This window comes from Dendrobates tinctorius, unplaced genomic scaffold, assembly GCF_039654945.1.
Source record: "Dendrobates tinctorius isolate UK_male_01 unplaced genomic scaffold, ASM3965494v1 ptg000060l, whole genome shotgun sequence".
Classification (NCBI taxonomy): Eukaryota; Metazoa; Chordata; class Amphibia; order Anura; family Dendrobatidae; genus Dendrobates; species Dendrobates tinctorius.
Window position 1 is genome coordinate 63,444,424 of NW_027361728.1, and position 21,468 is coordinate 63,465,891.

The following is a 21,468-nucleotide window of genomic DNA, read 5'->3' on the forward strand; positions in this document are numbered from 1 at the left end:
AATAACAATAATAATCATCTTTATATAGCGCCAACATAATCTGCAGCGCTTTACAGTTTAACAGTTTCAACACACAAGTGATAAGTAACAACGTTAACAAACAATAATTAAAGCGAAATAAGACGACCCTGCTTGTGAGAGCTTACAATCTACAATGAGGTGAGGGAGATACAAAGTACAGGTGTGTATTTACAATGGTGTATTTACAATGATGGTCCAGCTATCTTGAGGGAGTGAAGGATGGATGGAGATAGTGAATGGGCTACACACGCACACTTACACATAGAATGACTTTGATTAGTGAACGTGATAGGCCACTCTGAACAAATGTGTTTTGAGGGAGCGCCTAAAACTATGCAAATTGTGGTTAGTCCTAATTTCTTGGGGTAGAGTAATCCAGAGGATAGGAGCAGCACGGGAGAAGTCTTGGACTCGGGAGTGGGAGGTACGGATTAGTGCAGAGGTTAGTCGAAAGTCGTTTGCAGAGTGCAGCGATCGGCTAGGCCGATAGACAGAAATGAGGGAGGAGATGTAGGGGGGTGCCGCACTGTGGAGAGCTTTGTTGGTGAGAACAAGTACTTTGGATCCTATAATGAATGGCAGCCAGTGTAATGACTGACGGAGAGCGGACACGTCCGACTACCGATTAGCCAGATGGACGACTCTGGATGCTGCATTAAGTATGGACTGGAGAGGGGATAGTCGACTGACGGGGAGGCCAATTAATTGAGTGTTGCAGTAATCCAGGCGGGAGTGGATCAATGCTACAGTGAGAGTTTTTGTTGTTTCCATGGTGAGAAAAGGGCGGATTCTAGAGATGTTTAAGTGTAAGCGGCAAGAGCGGGCAAGAGATTGTATATGGGATGTGAAGGAGAGATTGGTGTCAAACATAACACCCAGACAGCGCGCCTGCTGCCGGGGTGTTATTGTGGTACCACCCACGGAGAGGGAAATGTCAGATTTAGGGAGGTTAGTAGATGGCGGAAGCAGAAGAAGTTCAGTTTTGGAGAGGTTGAGTTTCAGATAGAGAGTGGACATGATAATGGAGACTGCGGACAGACAGTCACTAGCGTTCTGTAGTACAGCGGGGGTAAGGTCGGGGGAAAACATATATAGTTGTGTGTCATCAGCATAAAGATGGTACCGAAAGCCAAATCTGCTGATAGTATGTCCAATTGGGGCCGTGTAGATAGAGAAAAGAAGGGGGCCAAGGACTGAGCCCTGAGGTACCCCGACAGCAAGAGGAAGAGGAGATGACGTGGAGCCAGAGAACAAAACACTGAAGGAGCAGTCAGATAGGAAGAGAACCAGGAGAGAGCAGTGTCCTTAATGCCTAGTGACTGGAGCCTAGAGAGTAGGAGATTGTGTTCAACAGTATCGAAAGCTGCAGATAGGTCAAAAAGAATGATCAGAGAGTGGTCACCATTATGTTTTGCTGTCAGAAGGTCATTGGTCACTTTGAGTGCAGTTTCAGTCGAATGTAGGGGGCAGAAGCCGGACTGTGAAGGGTCTAGAAGGGAGTGAGTGGAGAGGTAACGGGTAAGGCGTGAGTAAACTAGGCGCTCCAAGAGTTTAGAGATGAAGGGGAGATTGGAGACTGGGCTGTAGTTGTTTGTGCAGGATGGGTCGAGAGCGGGTTTTTTTAGTAATGGAGTAACGATGGCGTGTTTGAAGGAGGATGGGAAAATGCCCGAGGAGAGGGAGAGATTAAAGATTGTAGTTGGGTGGGTTGTGATGACTGGAGAGAGAGACTGGAGGAGATGTGAGGGAATGGGGTCGGTAGTGCATGTAGTCGGACGAGAAGAAGAGAGGAGTCTGGAGACTTCTTCTTCTGTGATGGGATCAAATGTGGAAAGTGAGCCAGGGGAGATGCAGGAAGGGATGGGAGTCACTGCACTTTGTGGTTGGAAGCAGATATCCTGATGGATATTATCTATTTTTTCTGTAAAGTGGGAGGCCAGATCATCAGCACAAATGTCTGTGATAGAGACTTGTGCTTTTGGCCTGAGGAGGGAGTGAAAAGTGTCAAAAAGTTTCTTGGGGTTGTTGGCTAGTGAGGAGATCAGGATGGTGAAGTAGGTCTGTTTGGCGAGGTGAAGGGCAGTGTTATAGGTTCTTAACATAAATTTGAAGTGGATGAAGTCTTCTGATGTGCGGGTTTTTCTCCATAGGCGTTCAGCACTCCTAGAGCATCGCTGGAGAAGTTGAGTTTGCGACGTGAGCCAGGGCTGTTTTACTGTGCTTGGAGCTTCTGAGGGTGAGGGGAGCTACTTGGTCAAGGGTGCTTCTAAGAGCATCATTGTAGTGATGAACAGCCAGATAAGGACAGGAAAAAGAGGAGATTGGGGACAGTGATGAGTGTAGGGAATCTGAAAGTGTCTGAGGGTTAATGGCTTGTAGATTTCTGACTGTGTGGTAGGTAGGAGTGAGCTGGGGTGGGCGAGGATTTGTGAGCGTGAAGGAGAGAATGTTGTGGTCAGAGAGTGGAGTGGAAGCGGTGAGTTATTTAGGTGGGAGATTGAACAGAGCCGGCCGAAGACCAGATCAAGGGTGTTACCGTCCTTGTGTGTCTCAGAGGTTGAAAGCTGCGAGAGGCCTAGAGAGGTGGTTAGTGATAGAAGCTGGGATGCAGATGTGGAAGTAGGGCTGTTAATGGGGATGTTGAAGTCTCCCAGGGTAAGGGTTGGAAGATCTGAGGACATGAAGTGCGGCAGCCAGGCTGAAAAGTGGTCAAGGAAGTGGGTGGGTGAGCCTGGGGGGCCGGTATATGACCGCTACTCTGAGGGAGAGGAGACGGAAAAGCCTGATGATGTGGACCTCAAAAGAAGGGAATAAGAGTGATGGAACTGGGGGGATGACCTGGAAAGTGCACTGTGGGGACAGGAGTATGCCGACTCCACCACCATGTCTGTTTGTGGGTCTCGGGGAGTGAGAGAATTGTAAGCCACCGTAGGAAATGGCAGCAGGAGAGACAGTGTCAGAATCCTGAATCCAGGTTTCAGTGAGGGCCAACAGATTAAGAGAGTTGTTCAGAAAGTAGTTGTGTAGGAAAGGAAGCTTGTTACAAGCAGACTGTGGATTCCAGATGGCACAATTAAAAGATGGAGATGAGGGAGTGCAAGTAATATTAATAAGATTATTATAGTTTCGATATGAGGTAAGGTAGGGGTTGAGGTTGGGGGATGGTGGACCAGGGTTGGGGGAGATGTCCCCTGAAATCAGTAGGAAGATAAAGAGCAAATACTTGTTGGAATTGTAAGTAGTTTTTTTCTGCGATGTGTTTGGGCAAGATGGGCTGAGGTTTCTCAGGAAGGTGAGGAGTGCTTGGGAGCTGTACATGGGAAAGGGAAGTATAGAGGGGCTGATGTGTATGAGTCGTGATGGAGGGGGGATAGGGTGGTGAATGTGGATGGCAAGGGAACACAGGAGGATAAAAATAAAGCACATGGTTAAAGGGGAGAGCAAAGTGTGGGTTACCTGACTCCTGCCCTGATTAACTGCCATGTATAACTGCCGTTTTCCTGATGCTTAGCTTCTGTGATGCTTTGCTTATGGGATGCTTGTGTGCTGCACCCCACACTGCATGCTTCCCCTTAGGAACTACTACATATATAGGCCACACTACAGGGTTAGGAGAGAGGGATTGTGGGAGCTGGTTGGGTATAATTTGGCAGCTGGGGCCAGCACACCAGGGGATGGCTAGAAGATCAAAGGCATTGGCCAGGCTGTGTCAATATGCTATAGCACCTTCCACCTGATAAGATCTAGAGAGGCCCCAGTCACGGATCTAAAGGGGGTTTTACACATAGCGATATCGCTAGAAATATCGCTAAAACGTCACTGATTTTGTGACGTTATAGCGATATTGCTAGCGATATCGCTATGTGTGATACTTACCTCCGACCGGCTCCCCCGCTGTCTGTCGCTCATCGCACGAGATCGGGCGGCTCCATTTCTCGTCATCTGCTTCCTGCTGGGCTTCCTGCTGTGTGAGACGAGCGACGCTGGACGCGGGCTGGAGGACGTCAGGATCGCTGTGTGTGAAAGGTGAGTATCGTGCGCTGCGTCGCTGCTGCATCGCTGTGAGGTCTGCCTGTGTGACAGCTCACTAGTGATCATTTAGCGATGCACCAGCGATCCTGACCGGGTCGTATCGCTGGTCGGATCGCTGGTGCATCGCTAAATGTAAAAGGGCCTTAAAGCAGTAAGTATTACATACAGTGCAACAAATGAATTGTACCAAAGCTTTAGCAAGCACATTAAAATATGCAGCAAAATTTTAAAGCAGCAGAAGTATGGAGTTGTACCATTTGGATATATTGCAGCAGAAAATAGAGGCAGCAGAGGTGGGAAGTTATACCATTCAGGCTGCTTGCTAGCAGTGAATGGAGTAAATACATGCAGGGTGGCTCAGTTGATTACCATTTGGATATATTGCAGCATACAGTGGGTACGGAAAGTATTCAGACCCCTTTAAATTTTTCACTATTTCTTTCATTGCATCCATTTGGTAAATTCAAAAAAGTTCATTTTTTTTTCTCATTAATGTACACTCTGCACCCCATCTTGACTGAAAAAAATCAGAAATACAGAAATTTTTGCAAATTTATTAAAAAAGAAAAACTGAAATATCGCATGGTCATAAGTATTCAGACCCTTTGCTCAGACACTCATATTTAAGTCACATGCTGTCCTGTTGTGAGTTCATTTTCCCCTCCGTCACTGAGGCCTGGTGAACTCCCTATTCTAGTGAAGGAAGGTAGTGAGCCTGATTATCAGGCACCTGGGACTAATGAAGACGATTGGCTGAGTGGAGTCACTGACTGGATTTAAGGCAGCCTACGCCCTTTCTGCCCTGCGGGTGATTTCTCTGTGGACTCTTGGACTCCAGTCTGATTCCTGCTCTCCTAAAGCTAAGTTTTCTGTTTTGCCTTTTGCATCTAAGATTTGTTTTTGTTTTTCTTGCTTTTTGGATTCTGCCTCTCCCTGCTGGAGTGTGCAGTGTTCCGTGAGCTCTGTCTTCTGAATGTACCTGAGTGCTGATTTAGTTTTTGAAGCTTAGTTGCTTCAGGGCCATTTTTATATCAGCTTGTTGGCTTTTGTCTCTGATAGGGTTTTGGCAGATTGCAGACAGCAGCCTTCCTATCCGTTCCTATCTAGGTAGTTTCTGGGCCCCGTCTTTGCTCAGCCTGTCTTTCTGTCTGTGTAAGTGTTTTCATCTTGCTTCACCGTCATTATATGTTGGGGGCTGCCTATTGCTTTGGGGTCTGCTCTGGGGCAGTTAGATTTCCCCTTTCCTTCTTTAGGCCTATGTATCTCTCCGGCTGTGATCGAGGGGTCTAGGTCATCGTAGGAACCCCCCACGGCTACTGCTAGTTGTGTTGATAGGTTCAGGGGTCTGCAATCTGATAGTTGCCAACTTCTCTGGTTTTCAGGACTTAGCTAGCATTTCTGTTTTTGCCTCCTACGGTGACTCAATCATAACACTGTCCATTTCCTTGTGATCCTTCTTGAGATGGTTCTACTCCATCATTGGAATCCAGCTGTTAAATTAAACTGATAGGACTTGATTTGTAAAGGCACACACCTGTCTATATAAGACCTCACAGTGCATGTCAGACCAAATGAGAATCATGAGGTCAAAGGAACTGGCCAAGGAGCTTAGAGACAGAATTGTGGCAAGGCACAGTTACAGCCAAGGTTACAAAAGAATCTCTGCAGTATTCAAGGTACCTAAGAAAACAGTGGCCTCCATAATACTTAAATGGAAAAGTTTGGGACCACCAGAAGTCGTCTTAGACCTGCTCGTCAAGCAAAACTGAGCAATCGTGGGATAAGAGCCTTGGTGAGAAAGGTAAAGAAGAACCCCAAGATCACTGTGGCTGAGCTCAACAGATGCAGTAGGGAGATGGGAGAAAGTTCCACAATGTCAACTATCTGTCATGTCGGACGCTGTTCACACCACTGCGTCCGGCAGGCAGAGGTAGTTCCACCTCCAGCCACTATAGCCTCAGTGGCGCCGGCTTGATCTTCAGGCTCTCGGGGGTTAATCCTGCAGGAGACCAGGTTGGATGGTTAGTCACGCCCACAGTCTTAAATAGTCATGCTGGCCTATGGGCGTTGCCGATTATAGCTTGTGTTTCATACCAAGTGGTTCCGGTCTGGAGTGGAGGTGTTGCAGAGAGAGAGATTCATATCTGGTGTCGTATGATCCGTTGTTTTCCTTTCTCCTTCCCATAATTGTGTTTAGTTGTGCCCTGTTCACATTACTGTATATTCCTGTGTGTGTGCGGCGCAGTGCAGTTTAAGTTCTCCCTGTCTGTCATATTTGTGTGGGGGCTTTGGTGTTGTGACTCCTCACTGGGTGGAGGGTGGAGGGTTAAGTGCAGGGCTGAGCAGGAGATAAGGAAAGGGTGGAGGCTCAGGCATTTGCACCATAAGCAAAAACCCTGGGTTGAGGCTCAGACAGGGTTTCCCCTAGTTATAGGGACATCACAGGGGCCCCGGGAGTTACAGCCTTAGTTGAACTAAGCCCCCCGTGACATTATAATCGGCCCACATTTTTTCAGGAGTCCATGGATCCATTAGAGTCCATAACCCGCCAGTTGGCGGCGCTGTCCATACAGGTCTCCGAGTTGAAAGGAGCAGTTCAGCAGCAGGCCCTGGTAGTAGCGAAGGTGCAAACGGCATCTGCAGGTATCGGTGCAGAGCCGAAGTTTCCGCTGCCAGAACGATTTTCAGGGGATCGCAGCAAATTTGTCGTATTTCGGGAGGCCTGCAAGTTATACTTCCGCATGCGGCCAATCTCCTCAGGTAATGAGGCCCAGCGTGTAGGGCTAGTGTTGTCATTACTGAGTGGTGACCCCCAAGCATGGGCATTTTCTTTACCAGCTGACTCTGCTACATTTCATTCTGTTGATAATGTTTTTTCTGCCCTCGGGCTCATTTACGATGATCCTGACCGACTGGCTCTAGCGGAATCTAAAATCCGCGCCCTCCGCCAGGGGGAGCGATTGGCAGAGGACTATTGTTCGGAATTTCACCGCTGGGCTGTAGACACAGTGGAATGACCCAGCCCTGCGGAGCCAGTTTATTCATGGGGTATCAGGGAGGGTTAAACAAGCCCTCCTGATGTATGAGACTCCGGCATCGTTGGAGTCTGCCATGAGTTTGGTGATACGTATTGATCGCCGTTTTCGTCAGGGGGCACAGGAGACGCTACCTCTGGGGGAAAGTAGAGGTGCAAGTGTGGTTGAAGTTGATGAGTTCCCTGAACCTATGCAGATTGCTGGCGTGGCACAGGTTAAGCGTCGCGCTCCGGGATTCCGGAAGCCCGGAGCATGTTTCTACTGTGGTAAAAGTGGTCATTATGTTAACGTCTGCTCGGTACTACCTAAGAGGGTCACATCGGCGGAAAACTGTTAAGCTCAGTGGGTATGGAGGAGACCCAACTGAGCGTATGCATATCCTCCATGATGGTATCTCAATGTATGCTCCCTGCCAAGGTTATTATCGCGGGCAGAGAGCTACCAATATCAGTATTTGTGGATAGCGGTTCCACCACCAATCTCATAGATGAGAAGTTTGCACACACCGCCGGGTTTAAGATCGAAAAACTTCCTCACCCCATACAGGTGGTGACCATTAATGCTGTTCCCCTCCCTCAAGGGGAGATTACGGAGTTTGTGGCAGAGGTGAAACTCCACATTGGGGTCCTACATTCTGAGTCGGTTACATGTAGGGTCCTCCGTAATCTCCCAGCACAAATGGTCCTGGGTTTTCCATGGTTGTCCAGGCACAACCCGGTAATTGATTGGACAACTCAGGACATAGTACAATGGAGTGGTTTCTGCCAAGACAATTGCTTGGCCACATGTGTGTCCGCCGTGACGCCCAGCCTGCCGGAGGCTTTGCAGGATTTCGCGGATGTTTTCTCTGAGAAGGGTTGCTCAGAACTGCCTCCACATAGAGCCTATGACTGTGCGATTAGGTTAAAACCCGGGGCCAAATTACCTAAGGCCAGGATGTTTAATATTTCTGGTCCTGAGAGACAAGCTCTGAAAGACTACATCGCGGAGAGTCTGAGCAAAGGATACATCCGGCCTTCGTCCTCGCCTGTAGCCGCGGGGTTTTTCTTCATTAAGAAGAAAGATGGGGGGTTACGCCCGTGTCTGGATTTCCGAGAATTAAACCAGATTACTATCCATGATCCCTACCCAATGCCGTTAATCCCGGATTTGTTCAACCAGGTAGCGGGGGCGAAATGGTTTTCCAAGCTGGACCTCAGGGGGGCATATAACCTCATAAGGGTCCGTCAGGGGGATGAGTGGAAGACGGCGTTTAACACTCCTGAGGGTCATTTTGAGAGTCTGGTTATGCCGTTTGGGTTGACCACCGCGCCTGCCGTTTTCCAACATTTTATTAATGATGTATTTGCACATATCCTGGGGAGATTTGTGATTGTATACCTGGATGATATCCTCATTTATTCTAGCGATCGGGACACTCATTTGGAGCATGTCAGGCAGGTGTTACAGTTGCTCCGGGAGAACCAGCTCTATGCTAAGCTGGAAAAATGTTTATTTTTTGTCCAGGAGTTGCCCTTTTTAGGATATATTGTGTCCGCAGCCGGGTTTAAAATGGACACCCCTAAGGTGCAAGCGGTGCTGCAATGGGAGAGGCCGGAGAGTCTGAAAGCACTCCAGCGGTTCCTTGGGTTTGCCAATTATTATAGGAAATTTATAAAACACTTTTCAACTATCGCCAAACCGCTCACGGACATGACAAAAAAGGGTGCCGATCTAGCGAACTGGCCTGAGGTGGCTATACGTGCATTTGAGCGTCTGAAGAATAGTTTTGCTTCAGCCCCCATTCTGGTGCAACCAGACGTGTCTAAACCTTTTGTGGTGGAGGTTGATGCGTCGGAGGTGGGAGTGGGGGCAGTACTGTCTCAAGGCTCGTCCTTGAGCGAGATGCATCCATGCGCCTACTTCTCCAAGAAGCTGTCGCCGGCCGAACGGAATTATGATATCGGCAACAGGGAGTTGTTGGCCATCAAATTGGCTTTTGAGGAATGGCGACACTTCTTGGAGGGGGCGGCTCACCAGGTCACAGTCATCACCGACCATAAGAACCTGCTCTATCTGGAGTCGGCCAAGCGTCTGTCTCCTAGGCAGGCTCGCTGGGCATTGTTTTTTACTCGTTTCAATTTTCTTGTGACTTACCGTCCCGGGGCTAAAAACACCAAGGCGGATGCTTTGTCTAGGTGGTTTCCGGGGGGAGAACCTCGGGAAGAGCCGGTACCCATACTCCAGAAAGGGGTAGTGGTCTCTGCTCTCACGACGGAGGTAGAGGCGGAGATTGCCGAGGCCCAAGAGGAGGTACCACGAGGACTTCCCGCCAACAAATCATTTGTACCCCTGCATTTTCGGCTTAAGCTGTTGAAGGAACACCACGACTCGGTACTGGCTGGTCATCCAGGGGTGAGGGGCACCTTAGAGCTGGTATCGCGTCGTTTCTGGTGGCCCAAAATCCGGCAGGACGTGGTCTCATACGTGGCAGCTTGCATCACGTGCGCTAGGGCTATGTCACCCCGTACCCGTCCTGCTGGCACGCTACAGCCTCTGGGGGTACCCAATAGGCCATGGACAGAAATATCCATGGATTTCATCACTGACTTGCCAGCCTCGGCGGGGAACACGGTCATCCTGGTGGTGGTTGACCGTTTTTCAAAGATGGCGCATTTTGTGGTGTTGTCTTCATTGCCCAATGCAAAGACATTGGCTCAGGTATTTGTGAAGGAGGTGGTCAGACTCCACGGAGTACCGTCGGACATAGTATCTGATAGGGGTACGCAATTTGTGGCGAGGTTTTGGAAAGCTTTTTGCTCACGTTTGGGGATCAAGTTGTCACATTCATCGGCGTTTCATCCACAGTCTAATGGACAAACTGAGCGCATGAACCAAAATCTAGAACAGTATTTACGATGCTTTGTGTCCGTCAACCAGGAGGAGTGGTCTACTTTCCTTCCTCTGGCCGAATTCGCGTTAAATAATCACCGCCAAGAGTCATCGGGAGAGTCTCCATTCTTTTGTGTGTACGGTCAACATCCTCAGTTTTGTACCTTACGTCAGGGTGACTCGGGGGGTGTCCCGGAGGAGGATCAGCTAGGAGCCCAATTGTCATCAGTCTGGAGGCGGGTGAAACAGCGTTTGTTGAGCATGAGTGCCAGGTACAAACGGGTGGCTGACAGTAGACGCGTGCCAGGTCCGGACCTGTGTGTGGGTGAATGGGTGTGGTTAGCTACGAAGAACATGAAACTCAAAATTCCATCTTTAAAACTGGGTCCAAGGTTTATTGGGCCTTTTAGGATTTCTGCCATCATTAACCCAGTGGCTTATCGGTTGGAACTTCCCGCGGTGTACAAGATACACAACGTGTTTCACAGGGCTTTATTGAAAAAGGTGGTAGGCTTGGTGGACACGACGCCGATGCCACCTCCAGTCATGGTGGATGGCGATTTAGAGTTTGAGGTCGCCAAGGTAGTGGACTCTCGAGTAGTACGCCGTACTCTTCAGTATTTGGTGCACTGGCGGGGGTATGGTCCGGAGGAGAGGTCTTGGGTTCCAGCCTCAGACATACATGCGGATCGGCTGGTCAGTTCTTTTCACCGTTGTCATCCGGACAAGCCGGGTCCTATGAGTCTTGAGGGTCCGGAGGTCCCTCGTAGAAGACGGGGTAATGCCATGTCGGACGCTGTTCACACCACTGCGTCCGGCAGGCAGAGGTAGTTCCACCTCCAGCCACTATAGCCTCAGTGGCGCCGGCTTGATCTTCAGGCTCTTGGGGGTTAATCCTGCTGGAGACCAGGTTGGATGGTTAGTCACGCCCACAGTCTTAAATAGTCATGCTGGCCTATGGGCGTCGCCGATTATAGCTTGTGTTTCATACCAAGTGGTTCCGGTCTGGAGTGGTGGTGTTGCAGAGAGAGAGATTCATATCTGGTGTCGTATGATCCGTTGTTTTCCTTTCTCCTTCCCATAATTGTGTTTAGTTGTGCCCTGTTCACATTACTGTATATTCCTGTGTGTGTGCGGCGCAGTGCAGTTTAAGTTCTCCCTGTCTGTCATATTTGTGTGTGGGCTTTGGTGTTGTGACTCCTCACTGGGTGGAGGGTGGAGGGTTAAGTGCAGGGCTGAGCAGGAGATAAGGAAAGGGTGGAGGCTCAGGCATTTGCACCATCAGCAAAAACCCTGGGTTGAGGGTCAGACAGGGTTTCCCCTAGTTATAGGGACATCACAGGGGCCCCGGGAGTTACAGCCTTAGTTGAACTAAGCCCCCCGTGACACTATCACTGGAGCTCTCCTCAGTGCAAGACATATGAAAGCCCACATAGAGCTTGCTAAAAAAACACATGAAGGACTCCCAGACTATGAGAAATAAGATTCTCTGATCTGATGAGACGAAGATAGAACTTTTTGGTGATAATACTAAGCGATATGTGTTGAGAAAACCAGGCCCTGCTCATCACCTTCCCAATACAATCCCAACAGTGAAACATGGTGGTGGGAGCATCATGCTATGGGGGTGTTTTTCAGCTGCAAAGACAGGACGCTTGGTTGCAATTGAAGGAAACATGAATGCGGCCAAGTACAGAGATATCCTGGATGAAAACCTCTTCCAGAGTGCTTTGAACATCAAACTTGGACGAAGGTTCACCTTCCAACAAGACAATGACTCTAAGCACACAGCTAAAATAGCAAAGAAAAAAAACAGAAAACTGAGCTGGAGAATGACTTGAAAAGATGCATAATGTAAAGACATGTTCACACTGGCCAGAGAAACAAGCAAAACCAAAGAAAAGACCATGTGTGCATATACCCTAATGAAAATAAATAACTAAAAAAGTAGGTGCATTAAATAATTAACATAGGGCATTTAATAAAAATGAAAATGGCTGTCCTCCAATGTTCACCATCCAACCTGACGGAACGGGAGGGGATCTGCAAGGAAGAATGACAGAGGATCCCCAAATCCAGGTTTGAAAAACTTGTTCCCAAGATGACTCAGCTCAAAATGGTGCTTCTACTCAATACTTAGCAAAGGGTCTGAATACTTATGACCATGTGATATTTCAGTTTTTCTTTTTTTAATAAATTTGCAAAAATTTCTGCATTCCTGTTTTTTTCAGTCAAGATGGCATGCAGAGTGTACATTAATGAGAAAAAAAATGAACTTTTTTGAATTTACCAAATGGCTGTAATGAAGCAAACGGTGAAAAATTTAAAGGGGTCTGAATATTTTCTCTACCCACTATATGTAACTGATAATGAAGGAAAAGACAGTAATGCAAATAATAAAATCTCCAATAACAATATATTTGCAGTGAAAAGTCACACAAGGTGTGTTGTACTGAACTGTTTGAATTTATTGTATATTTTGAAAGTTTTATCATTTTTAAGGTTGAAATAAGACATAAATCCATAGAGTTCAACCTATAACATATTAATCCAAAGGAAAGCAGAAACCCCATGGAGCAGATGATAATTGCCCCATATTGGTGGGAAAATTACTTCCCAACTGTAAAAAGGCAATCTGGCTAGGTCCCTTCATCAACATCCCATCACGGCATGCAGTACCTTTTTATACTTACCTTTAATGATGCTCTCGCACTTTCTGGGACTCCATTGTCATATTTTCCAGAGATGACACCACAAGCTAGTGGAGACCACGTCATTGCCCCAACACCTGAGGAACAAAACATTGAAGAGTTAACTAAAGATACTCGGAAAGCTAACTTTTGTATGATAAAATGTTTACGGTACATTCTTTTTGTACTTAAAGGTGCCGCAATTGCTATTTTTGTATTAATAATTATTGATTATATAATCAATTATTTTTAATACAAAATTAAATGCACTAATTTAACTGTTATTTATGCATTGACTTTTTCTTCAGCCACTGGGGGCTGGCACTTGCATTTGCTCATGTGTAAAGGCCCTGTCACACACAGCGAGATCGCCAGTGAGATCGCTGATTTTGTGACGCCACAGCCATCTCGCCAGCGATATCGCTGTGTGACATGTATCAGCAACCGGCCCCCCCACCGGGAATCGTTGATTGCGCTCAAACGTCCTGGGCCATTTTTTGATCGTTGGTCTCCCGCTGGCCAGCGCACACCGCTGGTCCTGATCACTGGTGGTTCTGTCTATCTGACTGCTCACCGGCGATCAGCTAACTATGTCCCAGCGATCCCATCCACGTTGGATCATTGGTGGGATCGCTGGGACATTGATGTGTGTAACGGGGCCTTAAGTGTCTGAGCATGACACTTACACACCCCAAAATATGGCAGCCCCTGTACACAGGAGACAATTGACTGCAATGTCCCTCATTGTATCTCCAGCTGTGACATGGGCACGATCCCTAGGCTATCTAGATCACAGTTGTGCTAGAAGATCAGCACCATTTTTTTGAAGCCCGCAGCTAGGCTGTGAGGGTAGCATCTAGAATGGTGTTGCTCTTGTGAGGGTATGATGTAACAGGAAGGAGCGAGGCCTCCTCCATCCAGTGCAGACCTGTTAACAGGAAACAGTGTGTTCTGAGACTTGTGTGGAGGAGAACCCGGGAGGACTGAGAGGCTAGACAGTGGAGATGGCAATGAGGACATAGGACTAAGTGTGAGTGGTCTGAGGATGTATTTTGGGGGCTGAATGTTGGAAGGTTGCACAAGGAAATGAGTGCTGCTACTTGTATGGGGCTGGGTATGAGGGGTGATGATGATGACGATGAGGTAAAGTGCGGAGAAGGGGGTGATGATTAGGGGCTGCGCAGAGAACGGAGTGATGATGACGATGATGATGAGGGTCAGTGCGGAAAAGGGGGTTATGATGATGATGACAAGCTGTGCGGAGGAGGTGATAATGATTACGGGCTGAGCGGAGAAGGAGGTGATGATGGGCTGTGCAGAGAAGGGAGCGATGATGAGTATGATATGGGGCTGAGCAGAGAAGGGGGTGATAATAATGATGAGGGGATGTGCAGCGAAGGGGGTGATGATGATGTGGGGCAGTGCGGAGAAGGGTTTGAAAATGATGAGGGGCTGTGCAGAGGATATCTTAGGCAATCATGCGTGATGCACTCCAGACAACGCATCTAATGCCCATCATGTGTGGTACGTCCTGAAGAGTACATCTAATGCCCATCATGTGTGGAACGTCATGAAGAGTGCATTTAATGTCCATCATGTGAGGTACATCCAGGAGAATGCATCTAATGTCCATCATATATAGTATGCTCCAGAGAGTGTATTTAATGCCCATCATGTGTGGCAGGCTGCAGAGAGTGTATCTAATGCCATCATGTGTGGTATGCACTAGAGAGTGTATCTAATGCCATTCAAGTGTGATAAGAAACACACCCCTATGTGTGTCGGTCCCGGAGGAAGCTAACGAAAAACGCGCGTAGGGGTGCCTGTCTACACTAGCGGACATGAATATTGGTAAGAGCCAATAATGGGACTGTTAGCTCCTCCGCTGCTTAGGTTTTTTACTGAATGGTCACTGACCTTAGGAAATCAATGACACCTTAACACCTTTACCTATGTAGTGGTAGTGAGCTTACCATCCTCTCAATATAAACTGTTGCACTGTCACTTTATACATATATACTGTCATATGGTGGTCTTTGGTTCTGTGAGATGACAACATATTACTGGTGCACCTTTAGCCAGATTCAAATAGCTGTTTTGACAAAATTGTCTTGTGATATGTTCTTAATTGTCTGTTATGATTCAATTTGTAAAAATTATACCTTTTTAATCATTACCTATCTTTTGGTGGTTGACACACTTCGTGTTCTTGTATCTTAATGTTGTTTGGGAGCTCCACAGGGCATAGCCCATAATAGTCCAGGCTGACAACCTTAAGACTATCTTGTATAATATGTTATCTGTATCTGAGATTTTGAATCTTAGTGAACATGGAACAGTCTTGAGATCCAACTGGTGCAAATGTTTAATGATACCCAATTACAACAATTATTTTTAGCCAAAATACATACGGTATTTATGCAAAAGAAAATTGTCCTAGAAATTGTCTATATCTTTTAAAGGGATTCCCCCTCAAATAAATATTTTCAGACTAGTCGATCAAAGAAATCTTAACCTTCAGTGTAGATGACTAGAAGTCATAGTGTACACATTGGCTGATCTTAAACAATAGCAAGAATATACATATACAATGTGTCAGCGTACTGCAAGTAATGAATATATGAACTTCACTATTGCTGTAAACGTTTGACACACAAGGTACTTAGTTAGCATTTTTTGATCAAATAGCATAAAAGCTATCCAACCATGTCAATGTGACTTTTAAAAATAGATGGTCCCTAACCACTAAATGTCTTACCTCTCATGTGCCAAACCAGTCTCATGTGAATGGCGAGTGAGTTAAAACCTTGTGTGGGAAAAATGGGTGGATAAGGTTGCCGAGCCCTGTAGAAGGCCAAACCCCCAATATCTATATATATAAAGATCAGTGTATGTGTATATATAATGTGTGTGTGTTTGTATGTATATGGTGCCTTGCGAAAGTATTTGACCCCCTGGAACTTTTCAACCTTTTCCCACATATCATGCTTCAAACATAAAGATACCAAATGTAAATTTTTGGTGAAGAATCAACAAGTGGGACACAATTGTGAAGTTGAACAAAATTTATTGGTTATTTTAAATTTTTTGGGAAATTCAAAAACTGAAAAGTGGGGTGTGCAATATTATTCGGTCCCTTTACTTTCAGTGCATCAAATGCACTCCAGAAGTTCATTGTGAATCTCTGAATCATCCTAAATGACTAATGATGATAAATATAAACCACCTGTGTGTAATCAAGTCTCCATATAAATGCACCTTCTCTGTGATAGTCTCAGAGTTCTGTTTGAAGCACAGAGAGCATCATGAAGACCAAGGAACACAACAGGCAGGTCCGTGATACTGTTGTGGAGAAGTTTAATGCCAGATTTGGATACAAAATGATTTCCAAAAATGTAAACATCCCAAGGAGCACTGTGCAAGCGATCATATTGAAATGGAAGGAGTATCATACCACTGCAAATGTACCAAGACAACAATCAGTCGTACACTGCACAAATCTGGCCTTTATGGAAGAGTGGCAAGAAGAAAGCCATTTCTCAAAGATATCCATAAAAAGTGTCATTTAAAGTTTGCAACAAGCCACTTGGGAGACACACCAAACATGTGGAAGAAGGTGCTCTGGTCAGATGAAACCAAAATCGAACTTTTTGTCAACAATGCCAAGCGATATGTTTGGCATAAAGGCAGCACAGCTCATCACCCTGAACACACCATCCCCACTGTCAAACATGGTGGTGGCAGCATCATGGTTTGGGACTGCTTTTCTTCAGCAGGGACAGGGAAGATGGTTAAAATTGACTGGAAGATGGATGGAGCCAAATACAGGACTATTCTTGAATAAAACCCATTGGAGTCTGCAAAAGACCTGAGACTGGGATGGAGATTTGTCTTCCAACAAGACAATGAACCCAAACATAAGGCAAAATCTACAAAGGAATGGTTTACAAATAAACGTATCCAGGTGTTAGAATTGCCAAGTCAAAGTCCTGACCTGAATCCAGTCGAGAAGAAGATGGATGGAGCCAAATACAGGACCATTCTTGAGGAAAACCTGTTGGAGTCTGCAAAAGACCTGAGACTGGGACGGAGATTTGTCTTCCAACAAGACAATGATCCCAAACATAAAGCAAAATCTACAATGAAATGGTTCACAAATAAACTTATCCTGGTGTTCGAATGGCCAAGTCAAAGTCCAGTCCTGAATCCAATCGAGAATCTGTGGAAAGAATTGAAAACTGCTGTTCACAAACGATCTCCATCAAACTTCACTGAGCTCAACTGTTTGCCAAGGAAGAATGGGCAAGAATTTCAGTCTCTCGATGTACAAAACTGATAGACATACCCCAAGTGACTTGCAGCTGTAATTGCAGCAAAAGGTGGCGCAATAAAGTATTAAGTTAAAGGGGCCGAATAATATTGCACACCCCACTTTTCAGTTTTTGAATTTCCACAAAAATTTAAAATAACCAATAAATTTCTTTCAACTTCACAATTGTGTCCTACTTGTTGATTCTTCATCAAAAATTTGCATTTGGTATCTTTATGTTTGAAGCATGATATGTGGGAAAAGGTTGAAAAGTTCCAGGGGCCGAATACTTTCACAAGGCACTGTATATCAAGCCACGCCCACTCTGCATAGCCACAGGGAAAGAGCCCCTGGTCCAGGGACACCCAACAACAGTTGTGACACACAGCTTGGCCTCACATACATTGCACACACAGCTCTGCTGCAGGGACCCTCTCGTCCCATGTATACGGGGTTACTATACTTCCCCCAGTGATGTGATCTAAAACTCTGCTCTCTGACACAAGCTGACACTTCTACTTCAGCACCAACATAGCCCTGCGCCTGACTCCTCCCCCCAAGCACATAACTGGTCACATGGTCGTGACATCATCACAGGTCCTTTAGCTACCCAGGATCTCGCATCTCCTCTCACTGAGCGCCCTCCCCCGTGTCCCCACATGGCTCCATTGCCCTCAGTCTGTCACAGCCCTGTCATGGACAGCGTGCAAGCTGGGCTCACACTGCACAGGTGGGGCTCACAATACAGAAGGGGTCTCACACTGCAAGGGAAGGGTGCTCACAATACACAAGGGGGCTCACACTGCACGGGGGGTCTCACAATACACAGAGGTCTCACACTGCAAGGGATGGATGCTCACAATACACAGGGAGTTTCACACTACTACTATAGGGGTGGGTGCTCATACTGCAAGGAGAGGGACTCACAATACACAGGGGGGTCTCACACTGCAAGAGAAGGGGTGTTCACAACACAGGGGATTTCACACTGCCAGTTACTATGCCCGGGAAATGCCGGGCTCTTCAGCTAGTGTGCTATAAAATAGAAAAATAGGGCATGCACATTTTTAGTATTAAATTAATGTACAGATACACAAATACGCTATGTTGCCAATATTCAAACATATATATACACGATGTGTCAACACACTGCGATTAATGATGATACGAGCTACACTATTGCTGAAAACGTTAAAAACTAAATTTCCTTCCTCTCTATGTGTCATTTAGTGGTTAGGGAGGGACCATCTATAGTAAAAGGTACACCTTGATGTTGTTGGATGGTTTTTACGCTCTTTGAATAAAAAAAATGCTAAGTATTTTCCATTTTCAAAGAATCATAAATCGCAGTTTGCTGATGCATCATTGGCCACATAGAGTATTTGTGTAACTGTTCATTACATTAATTTAAGACTAAAAGGTGTGTGGGCCCTATTTTTTCTTTTTCTGTTGTGTAAACAGAAAGAATCACTGAACTGCCCTTGAGGAACAGCCACATGTGTACTAAGATAATTGAGCACAAATAAGTAGGGGATCCACAAGAAGGTTTTACGTTTACACCTTTAAATATTTAAGATCCATTGTATTCTTTGGTGAATGTAGAAATCATGTTCACAGTGTTTTAGTGTTCAGCTACTGCATCATTTGGAATGAAGTTCTTACTTTTCTGTTATATCTGACTATAGTGTGATGTTAGATAACATGTTCTCAATAGATCAGCCTTACATAATCCACTCCACGTCTCAAGTGAATTAGCACCTGCAGTTCTCGCACATTCAGAAGAAAAATAACTCCATGATTGAAAGCCTGCTGTAGTAGCAGATGGCGCTTCAACATAATCATTATATCTTATAAACTGTGTACATTTGATGTGAAGGTGTTACATGTAGAAAAGCTGCACATAACCAGAGTCTTTTTGTGGATCTAAGATTTGGTGTGATTTACCTATTTTGTGGTACAGCTCAGGCAATTGGACTTCTACTTTCTCTCTTTGGAAAAGATGATATTCTGCTTGTTCACAAACTGGAGGGATCATATTAAATTGTCGTGCTACAGAGTAAGCTTCCTGCAAACACACAGTGCATAGAGTATTCATCATATTGCAATATATCCATAAATATGCTACAACATCAGTAAAAAAAAAGCTGTGTAAAAACAAAAATTCAATTTGGAAATATATTAGAGCCAGTTTGTATTCACAAAAGAACATATAAAAGAGATCAGAAGTTGAATATTAGATATTTTCCCATTTTATTTCAATAAATAACCTCATTTAGAAATTGATGGCAACAACACATAAAAAAACAAAAAACTGGAAAAGTAATTGGTGTTAATGAAAAACAGCCCGAGAGTCAATTTTCAATTAAATAATTTGACTGTATATAAAAAAGAGCATGTTAGAGAGGCAGAGTCTCTCACAAGCAAATATGGTCAGAGGCTTACCAATCTGTGAACAACTGCAACAGAAAATTATGGAACAATTTCAGAAAAACATTTCTAAACATTAAGTTGCAAAGACTTTGAATATCCCACCAGCCACAGCACATTATATCATCAAAAGATTCAGAGATACTGGAGAAATCTATGTGAACAAGGGACAAGACAGACGGTCAATATTTTGTGGTCATGATTTAGGTTCCCTCAGGTGGAACTATATTAAAAACAGGCATCATTTGGTTGTACAAATTGCTGTGAATGGGCTCAGGAATACTTCTAGAAATCACTGTCTGTGAACCCGTTCTACTGTGCAATCCACAAATGAAAGGGAAAGCTCTATCATGCAAACAAGAAGCCCTATAGCAACACAATCCAGAAACGTTGTAGTCTTCTTCGGGCCAAAGCTCTTTTAAAATGGAGTGAGGCTAAAGGAAAACTGTTATAGGTCAGAGGAATCAAAATGTGAAAATCTTTATGGAAATCACAGTTGATGTGTCCTGTCGAATCAAGAGGACCACCCAGCTTGTTATCACCACACAGTCCAAAAGACTGCATCTCTGATGGTATTATTGGTGCCTATGGCTGGGGCAGCTTACAAATCAATGCTGAAAATGACATAGAAGCTTTAGAACAACATATTATACCAATCAGACAACGGCTATTTCAGGGAAGGACTTGCATATTTCAAAAAGACAATGCTTAGCCACATACTACATCTATCACATTATGGCTTTGCAGGAGAAGAAGAGTTTGAGTGATGAACTGGACGCCTGTATAGAAAACATTTGGCACATTGTGAAATAAAAATCCAATGAAGAAAACCAAGGACTGTGGAGCAGCTAGAATTCTAGATCAAACAAGAATGGGACAACATTCCTCTTCTAAAACTCCAGCAACTGTCCACTTCACTTCAGAGGTGTTTGCAGACTGTTGTAAAAAGAAGGAATCCAACACAATGGTAGATATGGACTTATCCCAACTTTTAAGATGTTGATTCACTGCAGGATATTTGCATATTTTGCTTTTATTTTAGGTTTTGTCAGTTTGGTGGCCAGTGTGCCCCTACTCACTGCACATACACCAACTTACAGCTCTGGCAAAAATTAAGAGACCACCACATCAAAACCCTGTCATGGGCAGCCCATTCTCCAGACTTGAACCCCATTGAAAACCTCTGGAATGTAATCAAGAGGATGATGGATAGTCACAAGCCATCAAACAAAGAAGAACTGCTTAAATTTTTGCGCCAGAAGCAGTGTGAAACACTGGTGGAAAGCATGCCAAGGCGCATGAAAGCTGTGGCTAAAAATCATGGTTATTCCACAAAATATTGATTTTAAACTCGTTCCTGAGATAAAACATTAGTATTGTTGTTTCTAAATGATTATGAACTTATTTTCTTTGCATTATTTGAGGTCTGAAACCACTGGGTTTTTTTTTTTTTGTTTGTTTTTTTTTAATTTTGACGATTTCTCCTTTTCACAAAGAAAATACAAAATTTATTGCTTGGAAATTCGGAGACATGTTGTCAGAAGTTTGTAGACTAAAAGAACAATTTACATTTTACTCAAAAATATACCTATAAAGAGAAAAATCAGACAAACTGAACATTTGAAAGTGGTCTCTTAATTTTTGCCAGAGCTGTATATTCCAGTTCATCTCCTCAGGCTTTTGTTTCAGTTTTTTTGTGTTCTGTGCAAATAAGAGTGTGGCCTCCCTTTTCCTTGAGATGGACATTACATTCATATAGTTCTGCATGGCTGGATGTCCGCTAGCCAGGTCTCAGTCCTTCTCAGCCCCTATTCACATTATGTCGCTCGACAAATGGTAGGGTTTTAATACTAGAGGTTTGGACTATCCAAAATAGGGTTACCATGATGTGATGAAGTGTTTTTTGTTTGTTTTTTTAATCAAAATCATGTTAACTAAGCACCCTATTTTTTTCATGAAATATTGCTATTCATTTACTTCAGGGTATTTGCTTATTTTGTTGATATCTTAGGTTTTTTTTTAGATGTGTTGCTGACATTAATTTCTAAATGAGTTATTTTTTTAAATGAAATGGAGAAATGTC

General features: G+C 44.9%; 1 protein-coding gene across 1 annotated transcript in view; it reads right to left on the minus strand.

Moving 5' to 3' along the window:
• Window positions 1-21,468, minus strand: part of KCNAB1 (potassium voltage-gated channel subfamily A regulatory beta subunit 1) — a 330,599-nt gene that overhangs the window by 17,432 nt on the left and 291,699 nt on the right. The window contains exons 10-11 of the mRNA XM_073579010.1: window positions 18,903-19,023; window positions 12,653-12,747 (exon numbers count right to left, since the gene is read on the minus strand). Coding sequence (XP_073435111.1) covers window positions 12,653-12,747; window positions 18,903-19,023 — 216 coding nt within the window. The remainder of the gene's footprint in view (window positions 1-12,652; window positions 12,748-18,902; window positions 19,024-21,468) is intronic.